The 17,388-nt window shown below is 51.5% G+C and overlaps 1 protein-coding gene and 1 long non-coding RNA gene across 2 annotated transcripts; one reads left to right on the forward strand and one right to left on the reverse strand.

The window, feature by feature from the left end:
* Window positions 1–8,407: 8,407 nt before the first annotated feature.
* LOC136566017 (uncharacterized) lies at window positions 8,408–9,794 on the reverse strand. The gene is made up of 3 exons (XR_010784957.1): window positions 9,461–9,794; window positions 9,173–9,270; window positions 8,408–8,501 (listed from the first exon to the last, which is right to left on the reverse strand). It is a non-coding gene; the product is annotated as an uncharacterized lncRNA (long non-coding RNA).
* Window positions 9,795–11,790: 1,996 nt separating this feature from the next.
* On the forward strand, window positions 11,791–17,289 carry YARS1 (tyrosyl-tRNA synthetase 1). Its single transcript, XM_066564761.1, has 14 exons — window positions 11,791–11,853; window positions 11,955–12,019; window positions 12,419–12,565; window positions 12,645–12,820; window positions 13,706–13,835; window positions 14,086–14,166; window positions 14,442–14,534; window positions 14,729–14,864; window positions 15,038–15,123; window positions 15,457–15,592; window positions 15,908–16,002; window positions 16,115–16,308; window positions 16,403–16,544; window positions 16,663–17,289. The coding sequence occupies exons 1-14, from the start codon at window positions 11,838–11,840 to the stop codon at window positions 16,771–16,773; spliced, it is 1,608 nt and encodes a 535-aa protein (XP_066420858.1). The 5' UTR covers window positions 11,791–11,837; the 3' UTR covers window positions 16,774–17,289.
* The last annotated feature ends 99 nt before the right edge of the window (window positions 17,290–17,388 follow it).

The following is a 17,388-nucleotide window of genomic DNA, read 5'->3' on the forward strand; positions in this document are numbered from 1 at the left end:
TTGGGGCACAATAGGAGCAGGGAGCTGCAAACAAAACCCTTTGGCAGCGCACTCAGGGCGTGTTTGGAGTTGAGCACGGCTCTCCTCCCTCCTTCCCAGCACTGTAATATTATGCCTACAAAGTACAATTTAACCAATAGATTCCTCCCCCACGAGTTTTAGCAAAAAGAGGAGCCGCGGGAGGAAGTGTGGAGCAAACAATCCTGCACAGCGTGTCCTTCCAACTCACAACACAGCCCCAGCCACTTGTCACCCCCTCCCCCGGGCCACCAGGCACCGGCACAGCTCCTGCTCCCAGGAAAAACGGCAACACGAGGCGCTTCTGAGGCGCTGCCACTTCAATGCAAAGCGAGGAGGAAACACCTACACGGAGGGAAGTGTTAGCACAATCTCAGCTGGTGATGGAGATGCCAAGGGAGAGGAACAGGCTGCTGGTGGCGGCGCTTGCCAAAGACGGGAGAGGTGACATCGCTGCAAAGCCAATGTCACAGCTGCACATCCATTCTGCCCGGCCAAACGCGGCACCTCGGCGAGGCCTGAGCTTCCCGAGGAGGGAGCTGAAGATGACACCATATGTTGCACCAAATGTAATTTCCCCCAGATTCGCAGCAAAAAAAGCTTCCTAACGACGTGTAATGAGCTATTACAGCCTCGTCTGGAAGCAGAGCTGACCAAATTCAATCGGCTCTTCCAGCTTTTGTTCAAAAGCTGCCCCATCAAGGCACTTGTTATGCTAAAATATTTTCTGTTTGCTCCACAAATCTGGCGTCTAATTGAATTTGTCTGGTGACCTCAGGCATTGAAATGATGCTGTTCCCCCTTGGTGGGGCTGCAGCCCACACGTCTGGAGGAAAGAGGAGCTGGCTTCTCCTTCAGCCTCAGTGTTGGTTAAGTAAGTTCCAAATGAAGGATCTTCAATATTAGTGACAGAGCAGGGGAAGGCACAGCTTGAATTTCAGATTCCCAGATGGAGGCAGCAAAGCTGGCAGCCAGAAAAAATCTTCTTTTTCCTTGCAATTTGGACATGCTGGATGCAGAGCGTTGAGTGGCAATAATGAGGGAGCCCCACGATGCCATTTGACACTTTGCAGCGTCTTTGTCCCTTTGAACTCACAAAACCCTCACCTTTAATGCCACCAACTGCTAAATAAAACCCATTTATACCATCCAGACCTGTTCTGCACCTAAATATCCTCCCAAACCAAAGGGAGAATTTTATCAGCTTCCGCTATTTCCCGTTTGAGGATGTAATTTCTTCCTCTTTACAGGCAAGAGCTGGTTAGTTTTTGAGAGGAAGGCAGAAAAAAAGCCCCCACACAGTGGTTTCATTTCAGTCTCCTTGTTTTCCAGCTGCAATGCATTGATGAACACTGTTAAATTTTTAATTGTGATGCATTTTGTCAGAGCTCACGCAGGGCTCACACAAAGCCAGTTTTATTCCAGTTTTTATTGATATCACTGGGTTCTACCCCAGCAAAAATCATCAGCAGGGCCCTTGGCTACTCTCTAAGAGCAAATACAGTAAAACTGTCTGTCTGTCTGTCCTTCCATGGAGGCTTAACCCACATTCCCTCCCTCCCTCCTCTCTGCACCATTCAGTTGTGGATCACTTGCAGTGTCAAAGAAGGAAATTTGCAGCCCCAAATCCTTCCCAAAGGGCAGAGCTGCTTCATGGCAGAGTTTTTTACACTCCCGAAGAACACAAACCCGAGGGGATGATGGAGCCACCGTCAGCACCTCCCTGGCACGGGCAGGAGCTGCTTGCTGGGAATTTCCATGCCTGGAAGTGTTCAAGGCTGGGTTGGACAGGGGCTGGAGCAAACTGGGAGAGTGGGAGGTGTCCCTGCCCTGACTGAGATGATCTGGATGATCTTTGTGCCCCTTTAAACCCAAACCACCCTGGGATTCCATGGGTATCAGTGAAATTGTCCCCAGACCACAGGTAAAGGATTCCTTTTCCAAAGAACTGAATTTGTGGGGTTCACTGGTTTGAAATCCACGAACCACCACGTGCTGCCAACTCCCCTGTGCTTCCAAGGGATTCCTCCTTCTCCCTCAGTGCAAAGCTCTTTGTAAATAGAATTTACAGAGGTAAAACTCACATCACAAAGCCCTGACAGTGGCCATGCCCCAGCCCCAAAAGTGCCGTCCATGGGTTCCTTCCTGCCTGGATTCTGGGATTTCTGGGATTTTCTGCAGCCAAGCTCTGCTCCAAGCTTCACTGCTGATCCTTTGGACAAACGAGTTCCATTCTCCCTGTCTCAGGCACTGCACATTCAGGGCAGGGAGAAACTTTGCCTGTTTTCCAAAGTTTCTGTCCCACCCTGGGCGTCACAAAATAAAATCTATGAACCAAAAGGTTAAAAAACTTCAGTGCTGAGCTGAAATTTTGATTTCTTTAAGATCACATGGGCCAAAAGCATCTCCAAAAATAGTCAGATTGTGATGATAAAAATATGAGATGATTTGCTGCCTGAATAAACTTAATTTGCTCTCCAAAATTCCACTTATAAATACCTAAAGGAGTCACAAGGCCCTGCTGGCACCCCTGAGAGGAACATTGGGAAGATCAACCCATCCACCTCCAACTCATTTGGAGTTGCTCAGTAGCACAGGAAAGAAGAAAATGACATCTAAAAGCTGCAAAATATTTATAAACTCAAGTGCAAATCTCATGAAATGCTTTTGCAGAAGGAGTTACAAATGAAACTTCAAACCACTGAAAACCAGACCAATTAACACCTCTAAATGCAGAACAAGAACCAGCACAGCCCCTCAGCAGCAAAATCCAATGGGGTTGCACTGGAAGTGCTCAGGAATTCTCTGGAAATTGTGGTTTGGCCAAGTTCTCGCTCACCCACTGGGATGGGTTGGAATTTGGGGAATTTCTGCAAAAAAAGTGGGTGAAAAAGTTAAAACAAACACAAGAGGAGCTCTGAAAACAAATCTCCATTTCCTTGGTGCCGGCAGCTGGTACCTGATTTTCTTGGTAGGAGCTTTTCAAAGTGAAACCACATCCTCAGAAGGCACCTTGAGAAGTGAGAACATCAAAGTTCCTTTCAGGAATTCTGCCCGGTGCTTCATCCCCACCTTTGCAAAGCTCCTTCTCCCTGGCCCACCACAAAGGCTGAAGGTTCAGCTTCAAACAAAAAGGAAATTTTCCTCACAAAGTGCTGCACCCACCTTCAATCCTCTCATTTGCACTTCCTGAAATAGCAAGACAAAACCCCACCAACATGAGGCAGCCTCAGAAAAACAAGATTAAAACCCAAATTACTTCAAGGGACTTGGTTATCTGCAGGCCTCAGAGTGCTACAAAGCTTTGCCCCATCTGTGTTTTGGAAAAAAAATCCAACTTTGCTGCCTTATTTTGATGTTGTTTATGCGCAGGGATGAGCCTAACTCAGGAAATCACATTTCTGAACTGCAAATCCATCTGGTTTTCAAAGCAAAATCCAACCATGGGGGTCACTCCTGCAAAACCACTGTCCAGACATCTGGTTTGGAGCAGGGCCAGCTGCCTAGCACCGGGCTGTCACCTCTGTCACAGCACAGTTTTGTATTTTCACTGCTCAGCAAGCGACCAGAAGGGCTCCAATGAAAGCAGCTTGGCCTGGATTCCACTCAGAGCTCAGGGAAAGGCCAATTCCCTGGAATTCTGCCCTTCCCAGAGTCCAAACTCCCAAGATTTTCCATCCTGCAGTCATGGGAGGGATGTGAATCACAGCTCCTCTCCCCAGCAATCCCAGCCTCCTTCATGAAGTGCAGGATCAGCTCCTGCTTACCCAAAGGAACAACTTCTTGCCAAAACCTGATACTTCTAGAAGGGATTTTTAGAAGTTTTTCTTGAGAAATCCACGGGCTGTGTGGGAGGAAGGGAGGTTCTCCAAGGCAAACTCTCGCTGTACACAGCAGTTCCCATTGTCTGCAGCAAATGTAGAAGAAATCCCAACTTTATTTTACAGCTTTGGAGCCTTCCTACATCTCAGTTGCCTCCCTTGGCCTTCTGAGTCAGAGGTGAAATGGGTCATAAAAACAGAGGGTACATTTCCTGCTGCCAGGGGTGCACTTTTCAGCCCTGAGGAGAGACAAGGACTTGCACAAACTTTCACCCTGAGTCACTCCAGGAAAGGATTTGAGCTCCTCTCCAACAGGGGAAGTCCCAGGGGCAAACTAATCCCACCAAATATTTGGAGAAACTGATCCCAGGGCCTCAGCATCCACCCCAGGGCTCAGAGGCCTTTTGGCCTGAGGAAAGGGGGCTGGAGAAACTCAGCTGCCATGGGACAGTGCTTAAAACCCTTAAAAAAAGATAAAAAAGATACTTCTTTCTCCTTGGGCACATCCTCATTCCTTCCACAGCAGTCAAGACCAAACTACAGTTTTGGGAGGAGGTTTTCAGGCAAGTTCCACTCATTTAGGACCCAGGAGCTCTGATTATTTCAGCTTTGTCATTAGAAAAGTCCCTGGACCAGGAGTTTGCCCCTCTGAAACCAGGGAACTTCTTATTCCCCTCACCATAAACTTAGAAATCCACTTTATCAGTTCTTACTCCATCCCACATCTCTTGAAATGTAGGGTTTGGAGGTGGATTTCATTTGCTTTGAAGTGAAATCTCCCTCCTGAGCTCAGCCACTAAATGGAATTCTTTCCTTTATGTCAGCACAGCCCCAGCCCTGCACCTTCTCTGCCCACTCTCCATCCAAGCAAAATTAATTTGGGCAGGTAGAAACTGCTTTAAGATTAAGGATTTTTCCTTCCCCTCAGCCAGCTCAGCATCAATCAAGAGACCAGAGTCTTTCAAGGCAGAGTCTGCTAGCAAAGAGTTCATTTGTGTTTCACAGATTTGTTTCTCCATCTGTTCCCTGACTCTGCTATCCCTTTCCATCACCTTAAACACACTGTCTGGTTTTTTTGAAGATATTGATCTTTGTTATTACAGTAAAACCAGATGGTTTGTGCCTCTTTATAAGGTATTTCCTCCTCCATTCCCTTTGATTCCAAGGAGATCCAAGGAAATAATTTATCAGCTTTCTGCCAGGTTGTGAGAAAGGCTGATAAAATTTCTAAAAGCATCAAAAACCTCTAGCAAGCACACCAAGCCTCGAGGAGAGCTCCTGATGGAGTCCTGGTTGGGGAAAAAAATGGATGGAGGTCAGACAGGAGCCAGCTGAGCTTCCCAGAGGTGCCTGGAGCAGTGGAAAGTTCCCTGCCCATGGCAGGGGGTGGAACAGGATCACTCTAAGGTCCCTTCCAACCCAAGCCATTCTGTGATTCTGCTCCAAATAACAGAGTTTTAGGAGCCTCATTATTTGTGCAGCTGATCCAGCCCCAGGATTGCCAAGGAGGATCTCATCAGGAAGGAAATAATTCCATTTGCTGCTGGATAAAGGGCAATAACAAAGTGCAAACACTGACAAATGGTCAGCTGGCAGAAATCTTGTGTGGTCAATTATCAGCCCCCCATTGCCAAGCAGATGCTCAAATCACAGCTCATTTTTACATCTGCTCCAGCACAGCCTCAGCAGCATTTAAATTCTTAGGGGAAGCTGCAGATAAATGAATATATTAGGATTTAACAGCATCTAGAAAGCAGAATGAGAGGAAGCACAAGTCGAGCCACGGGGGTCTCTCCCAACACACTGGAGATGGCTCAATGGGAGAAGTTTGTTCTGAATATAAAAGGATTTTTTTCCAACTAGTCAGTGTGACTTTTAGCACTCAATCACCCAATATAAGAATACATATGAGATATATGCAGATATAAAAGATATATATATATAAAAAAAATGGATTTGATAGAGATGGAAGTTGTATTTTTATATATGAAAATTCTATTTCCTGCAAGTGCAAGGCAGCGTGCAGATAAGGGAAAAGACAAAATCTCTCCTGTAGCCAGCTTGGAATTCCCTCAGACAGCACAGCAGCAAGAGCCAGGATCCAAGGAAGAACAGACAGATTACGTAAAAGATGGGATAGCAAAGCAAACATTACCCTGAGACAAATGCCAGGAGATTTGCAACTCAAAACAGAGCTGAAGATTTGTAGCAGCAATATATTAGTTACAGCATCCCAGAAGGAATTCCCTTGCTGGCTCTAAACCTGCTGATTTTTCCTTCCTTCATGAATTCCTCGGGATCACTCAGCACTTCCCATGCAGCTGGCACAGACAGGGCATGGCAGGGCACGGCTCCCAGGGCACTGCCAGCCCACCCTGGAGCTTTTTGCACCTGGGACAAACCTGGCCCAGCCCACGCTGCCTGCTGGGCTGAGCTCCAAGCCTACAGCTATTTGCAATAAGAAAGGTTTGCACTAATAAGAAAATCAAATTGTGTGCATCACAGACAATGTTCTTGCCCAGCAAAAGAGAGCTGGGTTTCACTTGTCAGCCAGGCTCGTTCAGAGCTCCTTGCCTGATTTTTTGTGACTCACAACATACGTCTTGCATTTTTAATTGGAAAGCAAGAGAAAACAGGCCATTTTAGCTTTCCCTGCCTGTCCCCTCTGCATTACTTATGCTGGATTCATCCTCTGGAAGCAGCCCTGTGGCGATGCAGCTGCTCCTGCTGCCTGCCTAAGTGCAGGCTCCACACACACAACTGTCAGCTCCTTGTGCCTCACAAGAAATGGCAATTATTGCACCCATGAACACTCTAAATAACCACAGGGAGCCGTGGCTGGAAGCTACCAGAATATTTTGGCTCTCAGAATATCCCAGTCGGATGCATCAGGTTTTAGCATTTCTATTTTTCAGGTTCTGTGCTGTTTTAGTGTGTAGTTCTGAGATTCATGTTAGGGGATGGTGAGCTCTCTGCACAGAGCAGGGAGACAAAACAATTCATTCTCTAGCTGGAGACCAAGGACAAATTATCCAAATCTCAGGTTTAAGAGCATAAACAACATGGACTGAAGAGAGAAAAACAAGGCTGGGACTGCATAACCCAAAGCTGGAATTGGACAATTAACTCCAATATGCAAACAGCACAGAAATTATAAAAGTCAGAGAACCCATGACCAGGTGTGCATTTTGTGACCATTTTGGTTCATCTTGGGTGCAGCCCTGGCTGGGCTCTTGTGCTGCCCAAAGTGCCATTGAGGCCTTTAATAAATCCCTAATTTATTCTTAAACTCAGCCTCGCCTCTGTTCTGGGTCAGCCTTCACAAGGATCAAAAGGGACAGAAAAACACCTGGAAACCCTCCTGGGGCAGAGCCAGGGGAACACCCAGCTCTGCAGTCTGGAAGGTGTCCCAAGAACCCCCGGAGCTGCCAGAGACACGTGGGTGGGTGAAGGGATATTCTGTTCAGCACCTAAGGTAGGTGTGAGGGGTGTTTTGTACTCCAATCCAGGCAGGGTGCAGTGCTCCCCATCTCCCCTGCTGGCAGTCAGGGAAACGCTCTCTGAGAACTGAGGCTGGATTGCAGTGCTGCTGGTGAAACACCAGCAGGGGTGGTGCAAGGGTTAACTCCTGATGCTGCGACTTTGAAGGGTCAGGGATTTAAATTTCGTCTCTTCTTCCTCTCCCTCTCTCCCTGGTTTTATTTAATTTCTACTCATAACTGTTAAAACCTGGGGTGTACATTCTCCTGTGAGTGTTTTAATAATAATACCCCAAAAGTTGTCCCCTGGGATTAATACTGAGAAATTGGGGAGAGCTTACCAGGGGGGGAGTCATTGTTTTTAAAAATCCAAACTTATCAAGACTCTCAGAAAAGATCTGGCACCACCCCCGCCCCCCAGGAGCTGAAATCCAAACCTCTTTGAAACCCAACCACCTTCCTTTCCACACCCCCACAGTCGGTGCCTCTTGGATGACACCACTGAGCCAAACACAGAGAAGGTGTCAAAAATAAACTCAAAAATCTCAGCACTTGAGCTCAATTCCCCCAGTCTGAGTCCAAATCTCAGCATTTGAGCTCAATATTGCCCCAGTGTGAGGTTTCAGGGAGGTGCTGCAGTCCTGGAGGTGGCACTCAGAGCTCTGGGCTGGTGAGAAGGTGGGAACTTGGTGTTCTTGGAGGTGTTTTCCAATGTTGATGATTCTGGGATAGTTGTGAACTGACAAGGCCAAGTTAATCCCCAACAGAACAAGGCAGAACTCAGCTCTGCTTTTCCCATGGAATACAAACCTGCTTTGGTATTTTCCTGATTTTCTGATTTTCCTCACCAAACCCCCTTCACAACATTTCCCAGATAATCTGTAAAACTCCTCTGAGCCAGCCCTGGAGCCAGGCTGATTCCTGTGCAGGAATTTTGTGTGTGGCAGTGCACAAATTGTCACAGGCACTTTTTATTCCCCTCTGAAAACAAACACACTCCAAATAAAGAACTCAAGTCCAGCCAGGAGCTGAATTTTCCCCTCCCCACCAGCCTCATCCCCTCCCACCTGGGGGTTACCTGAGGTAATAGCCACACTTTTCCTCACTTGGATTGGCACAGCCTGGAGAGAAACGTCTCTTTTGCTCAGGCTGTGCTTCTGAAATGCAGCTCCATTGTTTTAGCCTTGAAAATAATAAATTGTGTTAATTTTTAATTTTTTTTTTTTTAGGTTATTTGTTAAATCAGGTTACAGTTCACAGAGAGGGCAAAGAGCCCTGCAGAACTATGGCAGATGTGACATTCTTGTAGCACTGTTTTGGGATGGAAAAAAAAAAAATGAAAGTATTTATTTGAGTAAAGCTGCCAAAGATCAACCACGCCGAGAGCAAAGCAGCTGAGCCACCCAGGCGGTCACTGCCCTGCTGACCACAACGGCAACGCGCAGGGAGCTCTCAAAAGCAGGAAAAAGCTTTTTTTTCCACGCAATAGGAATGGACATGGCCCAGAATGAGGGGGGAAAGCCCCGATGTGCCGCCTCCAGGAGCGGGGAAGAGCAGGAGCAGCGTCCCGACCCGCTCTGCTGCTGCCACCTGCAGGGAACGGCTCCGCGAGGAGCAGCCAGGGAGGCACAAACGTCCCCTCCTCTCCTGCCTGCAAACCGCGGCCCAAAATCGCCTCACCCACCTCCTTTGCCACTTCCCGATATTCTTTCCCCTCTTCCGGTATCTTACAGGGTGAAATATTTCTTGTTTTCCCACTGTTTCAGTGCGATTTAATTTAAAAATAGAAATAAACCCAGGGGTGGAGGAAACAGCTGGGATGGGTTTTAAAGTGCGGATTTGCTAAGAAATTACCTTTCTTCCTCCTCCTGTGGGACAGGAATTACTTTGCCACTTTTCTTCCCACGGGGTGGCTCTTCCTGCCCACTCTGGCCTACAGCTGTGTCCCTTAACTGGAAAGGGAAGGAAAAAGGGGATTAACATGTAATAAAACTTCTCCATGTACATTTTGCTTTTAGAGTTACATAAAAATCCACTTGAAAAACCTCCCCTGTATCAACACAGCACTTGTGTGCACATGGACAAATCCAAAGGGATGGGATTAAAAACATTCAAGTTCCAAGAATGAAGATGTGAGTTTACTTTAGTGCTGCCTGCTGGCTGCTCAGCTCCTCTGGATTCCCCTTCAGCATCCTCTGGAGAGCCTGATTTCCTTGACAAACAGCTCAGTGTTGCTTTGGGAAGTTCTTTTTTGGGTGGCAACACAGATGCTGGACTCTCATCCCCTGTGCTCTGGCCACAGGGAAGGCTGGATGAGGGCAGGGATTTTCCCAGGCAATCCTGAGCCAGGCTTTCCTGATCTTTAGGCATCACCCTTTCCAAGGATTTCTCAGGAATGCAGCTCCCAGCAGCTGTGGAATATCCCAAGCAATCATCTATCATGGCATCCAAAGTTTCTCTTTCCAGGTTGTTTTCCTCCAGAGCTTCATCAGCACAGGCAGCAGTGAACGGGCTCAGGCTCAGCAGCTCCTGCAGGTCAAGGTCCAGCTCCTGCTGCAGCCTCTGGGCCCCATCCAGAGCAGCAGTGCCACTCAAAAAGCCAGGATCACAGCCAGAGCTGCCTGAGGGATGCTCCTGGGGCTCCTCTGCTTCCTGGGTGACCTCGCTGAGCGATGTCCCCTGGTCGCTCTTCCCACTCTCACTTTGGCTCGGGTGGCTTTCACCAGGGAGGTTCTGCTGCTGCTCAGCTTCCATGGAATCATCTGCCAAGATTTCCTGGATCTCTTCCTCGGTGTAATCAAAGGGAGAGTTGCCTTTCTCACTGCCTGACAGCTCCAGCAGGGAATCATCCAGCTCGCTGTCGTCGAAGCACCTGCTGATGTCCAGGGAAATGGCCACGTCGTCGTACTTGGCCACGGAAAAACTGGCCCCAAGCTCATCCTGCCCACTCTCATCCAGGAAAAGGGAGCAGCCAGAGCCTGGGGAAGGGAGCAGGGGATTCCCTGCTGGCTTTGGGGTGCTGCAGTCACAGCTCAGCACGCAGGCTTTCTTGGCTGACTGCAGGGCCTGCACCTGCACCGTGGAATCCGAGAGCCTCTTGGCCCTGGGGACTGGATCCTGCCTGAAGCCCTGATGGAGGCCAGGGGAGGGAGGGCAGCTCTCTGCCATGGTTCTGTGCCTTCCTGCAGCTCTGCTTCCAGCTCTACAGGCTCATCTGCTGCTGCTGCTGCTGCTGGCCTTTGATCAGCCCTTCCAGAGGAGGGATCAGCAGGAGTCAGCTCCAACCTGCCAGCAAAAGCAACGTCCTCAGTGAAAGGAGCTCAGCTGTATCCCTAAAATGCTGGGATTTAACAGGGAGGGAAAAATCACCACAATTTGATCTCTGTTCTTGACTGTTTTAGGTCCCAAACAATCCTTCATCCCCGAGTGTTCCCTCGAGCAGGAAACCCCAATGATTGGAAACACCTTCAGGCTGTGCCCTCTCCTCCCAAAGTGCTGCCAGTCCCTCACAGCAGACCCCAGGAATCCCAAATCACAGCTTTAAACTGCAGAACACGCCTGAAGCATTAAATAAAATCTCCAAGTGTCTCAACCCCCACCTCCGCCCTTCAGAGATACAAATAAACACATTTAAAAAAAAACCAAAACTTTTTTTGACTTGGGAAAACTGAGTAAAGGAAGAGGAACTCTGTCAGGGAATTAGTCATTGAGACACTCTCACAAAATCCTTCATTTGGGTGTAGCCCTGGCTGGGCTCTTGTGCTGCCCAAGGTGGATCCATTGAGGCCTTTTAATAAATCCCTACTTTATTCTTTAATTCTGTCTCGCCTCTGTTTTAGGCCTTCACAAGGCATCAGCTTCGCTGAGCAATCTGGAACCTCACTGCCCTCACAGAGAGGAATTTTCCCCAATATCCCCTCTCCCCTCGCAGTGGGAGCCTTCCCTGTGTCCTGTCCCTCAGGCCCTTGTCCTACATCCAGCTTAGAGCCCCTCGAGCCACCAAAAACCCGCACTTGGCTCACCCTGGAGCCTTTCCCTATGCAGTCTAAAACCTCAGGAGGCGGCACCGCGTCGCTCTCCCCTCACCGAGGGTTTGACGGCAACACCGCCCCCGCCTCTCTCCGTCAGGGACCCGCCCGTCCCACAGCGGGCACCGCGCAACCGGCGCCTCAACGGCACCGCCCCAAGGCGGGGCCTAGCCCGCCCCGCCCCTGGCTCCTCCTCCCGGCCCACCCCAACACAGGGAGCTCCCCGAGCCCCGGAAAAAAACGGGTAAAACCGCCCAAAATAAACGAAGGAGAATTAAATTGCGCTGAGGCAAAGCAGCGGCCGCGGCCCGGCCGGGCCTGGCGGGAAAGGCGCTCACCCGCCGCCATCTTAACGGCGCCAAGGCCACGCCCACAGGAGCGCGAGACGCCCTCTGATTGGAGGAGCGTGCCCCCTCTTCCTGCTCTTTGCATCAGTCCCACTCGGCGCTCGGCAGGTCTTAGGCGTGGTAGTCAAGCGCCGAGTGGGGCTGATGCAACCCGGGGCAGGTCGGTGGGACCGGGCGGGGAGCCGGGGAGGGAAACGGGGAGAACCGGGGGGGGTACCAGGAGGAACCGGGGCTCCGGTAACCGCGTGTCCTGCCCTGCAGCCGCCGCCATGGAGCCCGCGCCCGGCCCGCAGGAGAAATATCAGCTCATCACGCGGAACCTGCAGGTACCGGGAGGCGGATGGGGCCGGGCCGGCGGCATCGGGGCTGGGCCGGGGTCGGGCGGAGGAATCGGGGCTGATCTGAGGGACGAGCGGGGCTGGGCCGGGGTCCGGCGGAGGAATTGGGGCTGGATCTGAGGGACGAGCGGGGATGGATCGGGGTCGGGCGGCGGAATCCAGGCTGGCCGGGTTGGTTGAGGCTGGAGCGGGGGCGATTGGGGCAGGATGGGGGTACCGGGGGGAGTACGGCAGGATTGCGGTCGGAGAGGGGGAACGGGGCGGAATCGGGGCATGGGGAGGCCGGGATGGGGGGACCTGAGGCAGGGCAGGCCCCGGGACACGGCGTGCGGGATTTGTCCCAGTGGGATTTGTCCCTGCAGCTCTGCGTGTTCTGTCCCCTGGCAGGAGGTGCTGGGCGAGGAGAAGCTCATGTCCATCTTGAAGGAGCGGGAGCTGAAGATCTACTGGGGCACGGCCACCACGGGCAAGCCACACGTGGCCTATTTCGTGCCCATGTCCAAGATCGCCGATTTCCTGAAGGCTGGCTGCGAGGTGGGGCACTGCCACCCTGCTGGGTGGCACCTGCAGCCAGCAGGGACAGCTCCCCTGACCCCGCTGTCTCCTGTCCTAGGTGACAATCCTCTTTGCTGACCTCCACGCCTACCTGGACAACATGAAGGCTCCATGGGAGCTGCTGGAGCTGCGGACCCGGTACTATGAGGAGATCATCAAAGCCATGCTGGAGAGCATCGGGGTGCCCCTGGAGAAGCTCAGATTCGTCCGGGGCACCGATTACCAGCTCAGCAAGTGAGTCCTGGGCAGCCAGGGGTGCCCTGGGAGGCTAAGCTAGGACAGAGGCTGGGTGGAGTTAAAGAATAAAGTAGGGATTTATTAGGAATATCAAATATTATATATATTTATCTAATATTATCACATATAATACAATATTATCCCTAAAAGTAGGGATTTATTAGAAGTATCTAATATTGTGTGTGTGTATATATACATATATATACATATATAAAATCATTATATATTATTTATTATTATTTATTAATTATATATTTTATATATGTACCTAATATTAGAAGTATCTAATATATATATTTTTTATATATATGTGTCTAATAATATATAGTAGTATTATCCAGTATTATTGTTAAAAGTACAAATTTATTAGAATTATCTAATATTTTATATCTATAAATATAGATATATGTAAAATATGTATATATGTTATAGATAGATAGATAGATAGATGTAATATATAAATATAGAAGTATCTAATACTATTATATATAATATGGTATTATCCCTAAAAGTAGGGATTTATTAAAAGGCCTCAATGGATCCACCTTGGGCAGCACAAGAGCCCAGCCAGGGCTACACCCAAGATGAACCAAAATGGTCACAAAATGGACACTTGGTCACAAAACCTCTCGCTTTTATAAGTTCTGCTCCATTTGCATATTGGACTTAATTGTCCAATTACAGCTCCAACCATGAAGCCAAATCCTTCTTCAGCCCACGTTATTTCTGCTCTTGGGCCTGAGATTTGGATCATTTGTCCTTGGTCCTCAGCTGGAGTAGGAATTGTTTTGTCTCCCTACTCTGCCTGTGGTGACAGTGGCATGGCCAGGAGCAGCTGTCAGAGCTGTCCCCATGCCCCTGGTGACAGTGCTGTCCCTACAGGGAGTACACCCTGGACGTGTACCGCCTCTCCTCCGTGGTGACGCAGCACGACACCAAGAAGGCAGGGGCAGAGGTGGTGAAGCAGGTGGAGCATCCCTTGCTGAGTGGTTTGCTCTACCCAGGCCTGCAGGTGAGGCAGGGGTGGTGGCCAGGGAGGTGCTGGCACAGCCAGGGCCACGGGGGTGTTTGGGGCTGAGTGCCAAGGTCGTTGTTGTCCACCCCAATGTCACAGCTGGCGGTGGCACAAAGGCTGGCCTGAGCACAGAGCAAACAGTCTGGAATGTTTCTGACTTTCCCTGGCTGGGAGCGGCCCAGGAGAGGCTGAGGGACAGGCCAGGACTGTTCTGGGTCCAGCCTCGAGGCTCTGTGTCTCTCCACAGGCATTGGATGAGGAATATCTCAAGGTGGATGCGCAGTTTGGAGGGGTGGATCAGAGGAAGATCTTCACCTTTGCAGAGAAGGTCAGGAATGGGGGGATTTCTGCCAGACTGGGGCCTGAGGGAGGCCTTGGCCGCTCCCAAATCCATTGGGAGAAGGGTGTGGGATTTTGGTTGATGTCACAGCTCTCTGTGCTGCTCCTGTGCTCTGTGCAGCCACACATCCCTGGCTGGGACCCTGCCCTTCCTGGGTGCTGTTACCCCACATCCCAAAGTTACCTGGAGCCAGGAGCAAACAGGGGTTGGGAATTAAAGCTGAATCAGGCTTGTGTCTGACTCGCCTCCTCGTGTTTTCCCAGTGCCTCCCTTCCCTGGGCTATGCCAAGCGCGTCCATTTGATGAACCCCATGGTTCCTGGGCTGACAGGCGGCAAAATGAGCTCATCAGAAGAGGTTGGTCCTGGGTCTGGCTGTGCTCAGGGGGCTCTGGGGGGACAGTTTGGTGGCTGGGGGCTGAGAGGGAACCATCCCAGGGAAGGTGAGATCTTCCTCCCCATTCACATGGGTTCTAAGAAGGTGCAGCAACTCCAGCATGAATTTCCTGGGTAAAAGCTTGGATGGAGGGCTGAGGAAATCTCTTGCTGCAGGACTCCAAGATTGATCTTCTGGACCGCAAGGAGGACGTGAAGAAGAAGCTGAAGAAGGCTTTCTGTGAGCCAGGGAATGTGGAGAACAATGGTGTCCTCTCCTTTATCAAGCACGTCCTCTTCCCCCTCAAGTCAGGTGAGGGGGTCCCCACACTGGGGTGTGGATAAGAGGAGGGGACAGGAGTGTGTCCCCTGAGACAAAGCTGTCCCTGAGTGCCACCTGCCCAGCCCCTGCTCTTCGGCAGGGTGGGGTGAGTGGTTTAGCTGAGCCTTGAGTTAATCTGAGCTTTAAAACCTGTTTTGTCCCAGAGTTTGTGGTCCTGCGAGAGGAAAAATGGGGAGGAAACAAAACCTACACGGCCTACGAGGCCCTGGAGAAGGACTTTGCTGAGCAGGTGAGTGCTGGGAGGGGCTGAACCTTCTGCCTGAGGTTCCTGGGAGCAATTTGGGAGATGGAAATCTGCACTGGGAGGAGGTGTGGAGTGTGGCTGGTAGTGTGGGATGCTCCCAGGCAGGAGAGCGTGAGTGAAGGGTGTGAGGTCAGGACAGCAGCACATCAGAGCAGAGCAGCACTTCAACCCTTCCCAGCTGTTCCCAGCAGAGGCTGGAGGTAGAAGTGTCCAGAAACTTCTGATGACCAAGGGGAATCAGGTCAAGGGTTTGGGATTCATCTTCCCACCTGTTTGGTCTCCGTGGCCTCAAACAGGAACATCTTTGTCCTGACACAGGTTGTGCACCCTGGAGACCTAAAGAACTCTGTGGAAGTGGCCCTGAACAAACTGCTTGACCCCATCAGAGAGAAATTCAACTGCCCAGAGCTGAAGAAGCTGAGCAGTGCTGCATATCCCACCCCATCCAAAGCCAGTAAGGAGGGGCTGGGAGCCTGGGGAAGGGGGGCCTTGGGAGCTCAGGGAAATGGGGCTCTGGCCATGCAGGGCTGAGTGGGACAGCTCCCTCCAGGAGCTGAGGTCAGAGAAAAGTTTTGAAGCTCCAGACTCAAAAGCACCCATGGAGAACACTGGGAAAGGTGAGGAAAGCCAGCACAGGAGGGACTCTGCTCTCTGGTACAGGGACAAGGATGGAATTCCCTGCAGGGAATTACCCCCAGGGCCTGCATTTGGGGCTGAGCACGTGCCTGGGTTTGTGCTGAGTGTTGTGACCATTCCCTTCACCCTGCAGAGCCTGGAGAGAAGAGCACCAAGAACTCAGAGCCAGAGGACGTGATCCCATCCCGGCTGGACATCCGTGTGGGCAAAGTGATCAGTGTGGAAAAGGTACGGGGAGAGGAGAGGGGAGGAACCCTGCCTTGTGGTGACATTTGGGGTGTGCCTGGTGGGACTGGCACCTTTTCAGCCACCCCATTCCCACCCCTGCTCCCCCTGGCAGCACCCAGATGCCGACAGCCTGTACGTGGAGAAGATCGACGTGGGCGAGGCCGAGCCCCGGACCGTGGTCAGCGGCCTGGTGCACTTTGTCCCCAAGGAGCAGCTGCAGGACAGGCTCGTGGTGCTGCTCTGCAACCTCAAACCCCAGAAGATGAGGGGGGTGGAGTCGCAGGGCATGGTGCTGTGTGCCTCCAGGTGAGGGACACGGGGCACTCCGGGGCTGGAGCACCCCTCCTGCCTCAGGGCCAGCACCCTGGGGTGACCCTGGTGTCTCCACACCTCTCCTTAGTGTGGGGGAGCCCCGTCAAGTGGAGCCCCTGGACCCCCCCGCTGGGTGCTGTGCTGGGGAGCGCGTCTACGTGGAGGGCTACGAGGGTGGGGAGCCCGACGAGGAGCTCAAACCCAAGAAAAAGGTCTTTGAGAAGCTGCAGGTGAGGCCTGGGAGTGGCTGGAGTTCCACACTGTCCCCACCTCTGGGTGACCCCAGATGTTACTGTGGAGGAGATGAACCTTCCCAGGGCTCACCCTGCTCCCTGTTGTGCTCCCCAGGCCGATTTCTGCATCTCTGAGGATTGTGTGGCGCAGTGGAAGCAGAGAAACTTCCTGACCAAGCTGGGGTGTGTCTCCTGTAAAAGCCTGAGGGGTGGCAGCATCAGCTAACAAGTGCCAGGGCTGCTCTGGTGCCTCCTGCCTGACTCCTGCAGCTCAGCCAGGCTCCTCCCAGTCATCTCCCCACCAGTGCTCGGCCCTGGGGGCTCTGGGACTGAACTTGCAGCCTCTCGCCCAGAGCTGCCTCCATCATCCATCCCCCTGGGCCTCTGAGGACTGGAGGTGCCACCACGCCCAAGGGCCTCATGTGACTCATCCCCATGGCCTTGGGGCCACCCAGCTGTGCCACAGACTGGACTCCCTGCCCGCTGGGGTGCCGTGTGTGGCTGCTGTGGTGAGGGCAGAAGGGAAAAGCTGCTTCTCCAACCTTATGTTGCTGCTACCAGAGCTGGGGACAGCCCGGCAGGCCCCGTCCCCTGCTCCACCCCCAGCCCACTGGTGCTGCTCTTTGGCCAGGAGCCCAGGCAGCACCCGTGGGGCTGTCCTGAGCCTGTGGAGGGTGTGGGCCTTAAACACTGACTCGGGAACCATCTGTCTGTCATCAAACCCAATAAAATGTCGAGCTGACTGCACGTGGCTGTGCCCATCTGTCCAGGGGAGCTGGCAGCCAGCCCTGCCCTGGAGTTTTACTGGGCAGTGGTGCTGGGAGCCAGCCCAGGAGTTTCC

Source organism: Molothrus aeneus, chromosome 23, assembly GCF_037042795.1.
Source record: "Molothrus aeneus isolate 106 chromosome 23, BPBGC_Maene_1.0, whole genome shotgun sequence".
Taxonomy (NCBI): Eukaryota; Metazoa; Chordata; class Aves; order Passeriformes; family Icteridae; genus Molothrus; species Molothrus aeneus.

Coding starts and splice junctions, on each gene's coding strand:
- YARS1 (XM_066564761.1), top strand. Junction 12,566..12,644: donor TCCTGAAGGCTGGCTGCGAG/GTGGGGCACTGC, acceptor CTCCTGTCCTAG/GTGACAATCCTCTTTGCTGA. Junction 15,593..15,907: donor TCCCACCCCATCCAAAGCCA/GTAAGGAGGGGC, acceptor TTCACCCTGCAG/AGCCTGGAGAGAAGAGCACC.